The following is a 9,996-nucleotide window of genomic DNA, read 5'->3' as shown; positions in this document are numbered from 1 at the left end:
CTGATGCCTGCTGGACTATCCATTAATCACGGTACTCCATTCTGTTTATTTTTGTTTATCTGTCGGCCCCAGCCGCGATCTCAGGCTCTGTGTATAGTTAACCGACCGTCTCTGCCCATTCATTGTCATTTTACCTGTTGTTGTTGTTTTAGCTGATTGGCTGTTGTTGTCTTACCCTTTGTTGTCTTAGCTAGCTCTCCCAATCAACACCTGTGATTGCTTTATGCCTCGCTTTATGTGTCTCTCAAATGTGAATATGCCTTATACTGTTGTTTAGGTTAGTTATCATTCCTCTGCGCCGGTGCCCAGTCCAGGCACGGCGTCCAACCCAGCTCCATGGCCGGCGCTCTCCATTGTGCCTGTGCCCAGTTCGGGCGCGGCGTCTAACCCAGCTCCATGGTCGGAGCCTTCCGCTGCGCCGGTGCCCAGTCCAGGCACGGCATCCAACCCAACTCCATGGTCAGAGCCTTCCGCTGCGCCGGTGCCCAGTCCAGGCACGGCATCCAACCCAGCTCCATGGCTGGAGCCTTCCTCGGCGCCAGTGCCCAGTCCGGGCGCGGTGTCCAACCCAGCTCCATGGCTGGATCCGTGGTCGGTGCAGGGGCTACGACCCGCACCGGAGCCGCCACCGCCACTAGTCATCCTCCCTACCCTCCCCATTTGGTTTCAGGTTTTGCGGCCGGAGTCCGCACCTTTTGGGGGGGCTCTCTCTGCCCTGACCAGAGAGAGCCCTTGCATTCTCTACAGTGGTTTAGGTCAGGGTGTGACTAGGGGGGTGTTCTAGAATGTGTATTTCTATGTTGGTGGTTTTGTATGGTTCTCAATTAGAGGAAGCTGGTAATCATTGCCTCTAATTGGGGATCATATTTAGGAAGCCCTATCTCCCACCTGCTTTGTGGGATATTGTTTGTGTTAGTGTGTTTGGGTCTTCACGTTCTTTGTAAGTTTTGTGGTTTTGTTTCTAGTTTCACTTTGTATTAAAAAGATGTGGAACTCAATGCACTCTGCGCCTTGGTCCGCTCATTTTGAAGTTCGTGACATTCGGGCAGGTAGTGTTATCCAGGCAACCGCCAAACCCAGATCTGTCTGTCGGACAAAAGGTTTGGAAGGAAGTTTTGTGTCAACACAAACTCTTCTGAAAGAACTGCAGCTTTCTCAAGAGTGAGATCATTGTGCTCATGAATGTAGGTAGCAACCCTATCATGAAGGCAATTCTTGAACTGCTCGAGAAGTATGAGTGTCTTTAAATCCTCAAGTCTTTAATCTTTTCAGAACCACACCACCGATCAAAAGGACACTCTTGTTCACTTGTGAACTCAACATGGCTTTGATATTCTCTACGGGCATAAACAAATATAACACAAAAACATACATTCAAATTAATCAAATTCATTCAATATATAGCCCAGCCCTAAACTCAACTACAGCATATTGTATACTGATGTTGGAGGACTTGTGTTGTCTGTTTTAATAGCATAAAGTAACAGGGCTCATTCGCGCACAGTTTCAAGAATTTGTGAAATACCAATTTCTTTGAAGCACATAATGGTTATTTAGAGCATGTGCAACAATAATTTTGAAACCTCTTGTTATGGCTGTGAAATATCTCTGTGATTTGGCCCACAATCCCATTAAAGCGACCTTGACCACAGCACAGGGAAGGGATAGGGGTGGGAATTTTGGAGGGAGAGGTAGGGACAGGGTGGGGGGTGTAATAATAGATGAAGGCTGGCTGCTCAGGGCCCATGGGGCCGTGTTAGGACTACACTACAACAAAACCACTACTTCTGTTCACTGTAAATGTCTAAGTTGAAACCTACCTACTTTCCACATCATTTGCTGCACTTTAAATCAAACTCATCGTCAACTTTCATATACACTGATTTCTCCTTCTTTTACAGACTCCCTCTAGTTTGGGACGTGTTATGTGATAACACTACAGCGATAGAGCGAAAGCATCATGAAGGTGACAATCCTGCTCATCTGCTCCTGCCTGGCCTGGGAAGGCCTGGGGAAGCCACAGTTTCCTGGTAATACACACACCTGTCAATAAATGTAATGTCTCTTAACAGCATCTAGCTGTTTGACTGAAATCCACCAGGAAGAGCTTAGAGGGGACACATACTAACACAGACCTATTTCATTCCCTCTTCTCGCTGAAGTGTGCACTTGTTCACTCCCATTCATATATTTGAAAGGAAAGGGACCGGTTTAGGAAATTTAGTGGAAAGATCCTTTAGCACATGCTGAAACCAATCCAATGCTCCAATAGTCCTTGAGGAGGAGTGAATGAGTGCACACTTCAGGAAGAAGGGTAGAAACTAAATTGGGCTTTGATTTATTGGAGATGTGACACATGCAGAAGTCTTCAACTGCTCTTATTAAGGAAGTGCCACTTATCTGTTGTTTATGGCATCCTGTTTAGAATAACACGGCGTGTTAGGGTTATAACTGTCAGTCTATTGACCCCACTGAACGTAATGCAGACTGCATTTACAATACGATGGCTAGTGTACCTCCATTTTCTCTGTTCTCTCTACAAAATGACCAGAATCATTTAGCTCCTGAAATATTATGTACAGATAAGGAGAGGTTCACAAAATGGATTCCAGATGTGTAATATTTCTCCCTAAACAGATATAAGATGTGCTGGTGTATATTAGGCAACGCGATTTCAGAAATAAGAAGCTTACGTGCTGGAGATCTCCAATGTCATATGGTTGGCAGTGGCAGACCCTACAGAACATGTCATTATCAATACAGTACATGTGTATATGCTTATGGTCATCCTGTTGGTCCCTTGATATTATCGTCCATACTTGTTCATATTATATGTCATGCTGAGACTTAAAACCAGTATAGAAATAAGTTACTCACAAAGGAACCTTGACATTGTCTGGCAGTAAAACATTAATTAAGAAGGTTATAACTAGGTTATGAAAAATTAATAAATCAGGAAGTGATATTTTGGAAATAATGGACAACGCATCTTTTCTGTGTTATTCAAGTTTTTGTCCATCAAAAAATGCTTCCCTGGATAAACCTCAACTTGTATTCCATTTAATTGGGGCATATTCCGTCCCACTTGTCCCAGTACTTTCGCAGGTGTTACAGATCACTTCTACTGGCCTCTTTCCCTCCTCATTTAAAACTAAAAGTCTACCTCCGTGTTGCAGACCAAGAGAAAGATCCCCTGTTCTGGAACACATGGGCTCAGCGTACTTTGAAGAATGCCCTCACACTTCAGAAGCTCAATCAAAACACTGCAAAGAACCTCATCCTCTTCCTTGGTGATGGTAAGCCATGATTACACTGAGCCTTTTTCATTGCATGAGTATGTGCCATACTGTATGATGAAGTGAAGTCTTAACTCTATGAGCTCATGTGCAGCATACAGATGTAATAGTTTTCATACATTTCCAGATTATCGTTCCTAGTGGTTGTAGAAAACTAGTATTTTGATGATAAGTATGTCCTCCTCATCAAACACAGTCGTTTCCATCTAAACATTCTGGAGGATTAATGTAATCCAGTCAGAAGTAAATAGTATGCTTCAGACTTTCTAAATCGAATGTTGAATATGGGAGCCATCGAGCATTAAACAAACATGCTTACAGTGCCAATGGATAACTTTGCTTCTGCTTAATATTATGTTATGTAGTAACCCATTAAACTGTCCCCCTCAAAGGATCTTAACTGTCTATGTTTTACATGCAGCAGCATACAATGTATCTTACTCTATCATGTATGACAACCATGCTTAAAACAATCATGCTGGATAAAGTGGAAGTTCACTTCAGTTCACATTCTCTACAAAAGCATCCATTTTGATATCCATATAAAACAAAGGGAAAATAGATAGTTATCTCTAAAAATACAAATTTCTGGTGACTCAAGGCAGATCTCAAGTAAAAGCTCTTTTGACGGGGTTCTTTACCACCACATGTAGAGTTGTCTGTTCAGTGGATGGAGCAGCTGCTGTGAAAAGTGACCACAGAGCCATGTTAATCAGATAGAAAACCAAAAGGTGTTAATGCATGAGATGGAAAGGCTTTCTATCCCTTAAATAGAATCACACCATAACAGACCGAGCACTGCTTTGCTTTTGTTGTGTAGGAATGGGCATTCCCACAGTGACGGCAGCACGAATACTGAAGGGGCAGCTGAGCAGACAGAGTGGGGAAGAGACCCAACTGGAGATGGACAATTTCCCCTATGTTGCGCTTTCCAAGGTCTGACCTGGTCTGTTATCATATAGAAAAGCTATAGAATAGCATGCATTATTGATCTGGAAGTAATGAATGGTTCACCAAGATCAAGACCAATATACCTGGTCACATACTGTCTATGTCATACGATAATAATGTGTTATTATGTTACATACTTGGCAAGAAGCCACACATCATAAAACTGTCTTTATAGTTAAGGGAGCAGCACATTCCACACATGATTGATCATGTAGTAGTCTGTGTCAATAATTGTGTAAGAATGAAGAATGTAAAAGAAATTACAAAATCTGAGCGTTTCAAGGTGATGCATGGAGGTGCGGATAATACCAACCCGGCATGCAGAACAATGTCTCCTACTACAATTCTATATAATTCACACGTTACTGTCCTGTCTCTGCAGACATATAACACCAATGCCCAGGTTGCAGACAGTGCGGGTACAGCCACAGCATTCCTCTGTGGGGTGAAGGCCAACGAGGGCACGGTGGGTGTGAGTGCAGCTGCCGTCCGCTCTCAGTGCAACACCACACAGGGCAACGAGGTCACCTCCATCCTCAGATGGGCCAAGGAAGCCGGTACTGTCTCATTATAACTCATGTTTTTTCACAGTACCTTTCCACACCAGATATATTAAGCCTTATTTGGCCAACCTGAGATAAGCAGTAGAGACACACCATGATAACATTGTAATCGTAGGCATGCATGAATCTCAATGGGGAGTTTATAGCTACATATGTATTTTCTCAAAAGCAGAGACACCCTAGCAGGCCCCAATGACTTAGAGACATGGCAGGAATGAAAACACGACTTCTGGAGTAGAGGTCAGGGGTCAGAGAGGATCAGGGATCCAATCCTTAGCGACCAGACCAGGTTGACAGTGAACTTATGACCTGAGCCCTTCACATACTGTAGCACACAGAAATTGATGACTCACATCAGGATCAGGCTTTAACTAATTAGTTTCTGACACACTCATCCTCAGTGGAAATATTTGTACAACCATAATTATCTGTCTAACATAGTAAGTACTCTAACCGTGATGGGTAAACAACAAACAAAAAAGACATAAATTGTCATATTTCTCAAATGAGTGAAAATTGAATTCAAATCAAATCAAACTTTCTTTGTCACATGCACCGAATACAAGTGTAGACCTTACTGTGAAATGCTTACTTACAAGCCCTTAACCAACTGTGCAGTTCAAGAAGAGTTAAGAAAATATTTACCAAATAAACTATAGTAAAAAATCATAAAAAGTAAACAATAACATAACAATAACGAGGCTATATGCAGGGGGTACCGGCACCGAGTCATTGTAAGGGGGTACAGGTTAGAGGGAATTTGTACATGTACTGTAGGTAAGGGTGAAGTGACTGCATAGATAATTAACAGCGAATAGCAGCGGTGTGCAAAACAAATGGGGGGGGGGGGGGGGGGGGGGGGGTGTCAATGTAATTGTCCTGTGGCCATTTGATTTATTGTTCAGCAGTCTTATGGCTTGGGGGTAGAAGCTGTTAATGAGCCTTTTGGTCCTAGACTTGGCGCTCTGGTACCGTTTGCCGTGCGGTAGCAGAGGAAACAGTCTATGACTTGGGTGACTGAAGTCTCTGACAATGTTTTGGGCTTTCCTCTGACACCGCCTATTATATTGGTCCTGGATTGCAGGAAGCTTGGCTCCAGTGATGTACTGGGCCCTACGCACAACACTCTGTAGTGCCTTACAGTCAGATGCCGAGGAGTTGCCATACCAGGCTGTGATGCAACCGGCCAGGATGCTCTCGATGGTGCCCTGGGTGTCAACAGAATTGTTAAACTAGAATTAGCAGATTCTTTGGAGCTATTGATTGTCTTCAGATCTGGCAGACTATTGCACAGAATCCAAGCAGCAGGTTCAAAAACGGTTTGTGTGTTTGTTACCCAGGCAAGTCAGTGGGAATAGTCACGACAACGCGTGTGAACCATGCCACCCCCAGTGCAGCCTATGCCCACTGTGTGAACAGGGACTGGTACTCCGATGGAGAAATGCCCGCTGAGGCAGTAGAGGCGGGCTGCAAGGACATCGCCAGACAGCTCTTTGAGAACATTCCCAACATCGATGTGAGTCCCATCATATAATATGGATCCTGATGTTACAGAAAATATCCAGTAATCATGTTAAAAACAGAGCATTATTGTTCAGACAGTAATATTGACCAACTTGCACCTGTAATGTAAAGGCACACAGATAATAATAAAAGGAAAATATTTAACCCTACCGGGGATGTCCATAGAGAGGAATCAAATGTTTTACCTCTGTGGTGGATGTCTAGGTGATTATGGGAGGAGGGAGGAAGTACATGTTCCCCAAAAACCAGTCAGATGTGGAGTATCCTGGAGAGAAGAAACACTTCGGTACCCGCATCGATAGAAGGAACTTGGTGGAGGAGTGGAATAACCGAATGAAAAACAAGGTCAACTGCTCTGTCTTAGTTCTTCTCTCACTCCTCTTCTACCATGTCTGCTGTTTCTTCCTTGTCCTTCTCCGTCCTCCTCTTTTCTCAATTTTTCTTATCAAGAACATTTGAATAGCTTTAGGTTGTCACAGGGTTGGATCAATGCCATATGATGTATTGTTTTATCTATTAAATAAACAGAACGCCCACTATGTATGGAACAAGAAGGCACTTTTATCGCTAAACCCTAATAGTGTGGATTACCTTTTGGGTGAGTTATTTTTTTTTAAATTCTTGGCTCTTTATTGATTTCACGACCTTCCTGTTTCATGTTTTCTATCATATTAACCACGGATCATCTTCTCTACCTGTTTCACAATATATTAAACCCTGCTTCCTGTGTTAACACAGGTCTGTTTGAGCCTGGAGATCTTCCCTATGACCTGGAGAGAAACAATGAGACAGATCCTTCACTGACAGAGATGGTGGAGGTGGCCATTAAGATCCTGAAGAAAAACCCCAGCGGATTCTACCTGCTGGTGGAGGGTGATTGTTGTGTTACATTTACTCTGGCACCAGTAAATACTGTATCAGCTGCACAAGTTTAATAATGTATATCATGTTGAATGTGAAGTTGTACAGCTTAGGCTGCTTTGCCAGTCCTGATGCTAGATTTTCTCATCTGCTTGAGAGAGAGAGGTTAACCAAGCTGTGCGTTGGCAGGGGGGCGCATCGACCACGGACATCACGACGGTAAAGCCAAGCAGGCCCTGCATGAGGCAGTGGAGATGGACCGGGCCATTGGCCACGCCGGCCTCATGACCAGCATATATGACACAATGACTGTCGTCACTGCTGACCACTCTCACATGTTCAACTTTGGAGGCTACACTCCAAGGGGGAACACAATTTTTGGTGAGCAGTGGATGATTTTGCAACAATGTATTGTATATTGTATGCGGCTACACTCAGTCATCAGTCACTTGGATGTTGTGTATGTTGTAATTAATGGTTTGTGATGGAGATCGTTCATTGTTTCCTCTCTGTCTACAGGACTGGCTCCCACATTGAGTGATGTGGACCAGAAGCCCTTCACAGCCATCTTATATGGGAATGGACCAGGGTTTAAAGTAGTCAATGGTCTGAGAGAGAACGTCTCCACCCTTGACTATGGTAAGTGAAATCTTATCATCAATGGAGTATTGCCATTTTGACAGTCCTCTGTCATAGAGGACATCACTTGGTCTTTGGCATGCCAGAAAATCATCCATCTGATCTCTTTCTCCTTCCCTTTCCCCACCTCCACCCCTTCCCTTCCTTCCCTCTCTTCAGAGGAAAATAACTACAAGGCCCAGTCTGCAGTGCCGCTGAGTATGGAGACTCATGGAGGAGAGGATGTGGCTGTGTTTGCTAAGGGCCCTATGGCTCACCTGCTGCACGGTGTCCACGAGCAGAACTACATTCCCCATGTCATGGCTTATGCTGCCTGCATTGGCCAGAACAGAGACCACTGCATATCATCCAGTGGAGCCTCTAGTCTCAGCGCTGCTCTGCCCAGCCTGACAGCTCTCCTCACACTCATCCGCCTCCTTTGCTGACCCTTCACCCCAACCCCCCTCCTGCACTACCCCAACCCTCTTAGTATACATGTGATACGCCCACATATTGTTTTCCAGTTGCAATGCGTATTTTCTTCTTACCATTTAAAAAATATTTTTTCATTCTATAATGACCACTGCAAGGGCATTTAAAGTTAGTGTTTTCAGGGTTGGTGTTGTTCAGTCAGATGTAGTTTTAGGGAAAATAAGAGGATATCACTTTATTTCTACTGCTTATAGGATAGGTTGTGTTATTTTACTTTGGTATTGATCACTATTCAGGTAACACCAAAACTATGTGAAGAATTCTGTCATGTCAGTTGGTTTAAGAGAAGGGTATATCTCTGAATTTATATCAATCATTGTATGGGAAAAATACCCTCCCGGGATTAATGACAAAGCAATGTTGCTGCCCACCTATATACAGTGCCTTGCGAAAGTATTCGGCCCCCTTGAACTTTGCGACCTTTTGCCACATTTCAGGCTTCAAACATAAAGATATAAAACTGTATTTTTTTGTGAAGAACCAACAACTAGTGGGACACAATCATGAAGTGGAACGACATTTATTGGATATTTCAAACTTTTTTAACAAATCAAAAACTGAAAAATTGGGCGTGCAAAATTATTCAGCCCCCTTAAGTTAATACTTTGTAGCGCCACCTTTTGCTGCGATTACAGCTGTAAGTCGCTTGGGGTATGTCTCTATCAGTTTTACACATCGAGAGACTGACATTTTTTCCCATTCCTCCTTGCAAAACAGCTCGAGCTCAGTGAGGTTGGATGGAGAGCATTTGTGAACAGCAGTTTTCAGTTCTTTCCACAGATTCTCGATTGGATTCAGGTCTGGACTTTGACTTGGCCATTCTAACACCTGGATATGTTTATTTTTGAACCATTCCATTGTAGATTTTGCTTTATGTTTTGGATCATTGTCTTGTTGGAAGACAAATCTCCGTCCCAGTCTCAGGTCTTTTGCAGACTCCATCAGGTTTTCTTCCAGAATGGTCCTGTATTTGGCTCCATCCATCTTCCCATCAATTTTAACCATCTTCCCTGTCCCTGCTGAATAAAAGCAGGCCCAAACCATGATGCTGCCACCACCATGTTTGACAGTGGGGATGGTGTGAGCTGTGTTGCTTTTACGCCAAACATAACGTTTTGCATTGTTGCCAAAAAGTTCAATTTTGGTTTCATCTGACCAGAGCACCTTCTTCCACATGTTTGGTGTGTCTCCCAGGTGGCTTGTGGCAAACTTTAAACGACACTTTTTATGGATATCTTTAAGAAATGGCTTTCTTCTTGCCACTCTTCCATAAAGGCCAGATTTGTTGTCCTATGGACAGAGTCTCCCACCTCAGCTGTAGATCTCTGCAGTTCATCCAGAGTGATCATGGGCCTCTTGGCTGCATCTCTGATCAGTCTTCTCCTTGTATGAGCTGAAAGTTTAGAGGGATGGCCAGGTCTTGGTAGATTTGCAGTGGTCTGATACTCCTTCCATTTCAATATTATCGCTTGCACAGTGCTCCTTGGGATGTTTAAAGCTTGGGAAATCTTTTTGTATCCAAATCCGGCTTTAAACTTCTTCACAACAGTATCTCGGACCTGCCTGGTGTGTTCCTTGTTCTTCATGATGCTCTCTGCGCTTTTAATGGACCTCTGAGACTATCACAGTGCAGGTGCATTTATACGGAGACTTGATTACACACAGGTGGATTGTATTTATCATCATTAGTC

The 9,996-nt window shown here is 43.5% G+C and overlaps 1 protein-coding gene across 1 annotated transcript; it reads left to right on the top strand.

Moving 5' to 3' along the window:
• Window positions 1–1,901: 1,901 nt before the first annotated feature.
• LOC139369859 (alkaline phosphatase-like) lies at window positions 1,902–8,674 on the top strand. The gene is made up of 11 exons (XM_071109139.1): window positions 1,902–2,030; window positions 3,177–3,296; window positions 4,117–4,232; window positions 4,630–4,804; window positions 6,151–6,326; window positions 6,539–6,679; window positions 6,863–6,932; window positions 7,073–7,207; window positions 7,385–7,576; window positions 7,715–7,834; window positions 7,994–8,674. Exons 1-11 carry the CDS (start codon window positions 1,961–1,963, stop codon window positions 8,257–8,259), a joined length of 1,581 nt encoding a protein of 526 aa, XP_070965240.1. The 5' UTR covers window positions 1,902–1,960; the 3' UTR covers window positions 8,260–8,674.
• The last annotated feature ends 1,322 nt before the right edge of the window (window positions 8,675–9,996 follow it).

The sequence above is a fragment of the Oncorhynchus clarkii genome, chromosome 17 (genome assembly GCF_045791955.1).
Source record: "Oncorhynchus clarkii lewisi isolate Uvic-CL-2024 chromosome 17, UVic_Ocla_1.0, whole genome shotgun sequence".
Taxonomy (NCBI): Eukaryota; Metazoa; Chordata; class Actinopteri; order Salmoniformes; family Salmonidae; genus Oncorhynchus; species Oncorhynchus clarkii.
This window is presented reverse-complemented; position numbering and strand designations above follow the sequence as displayed.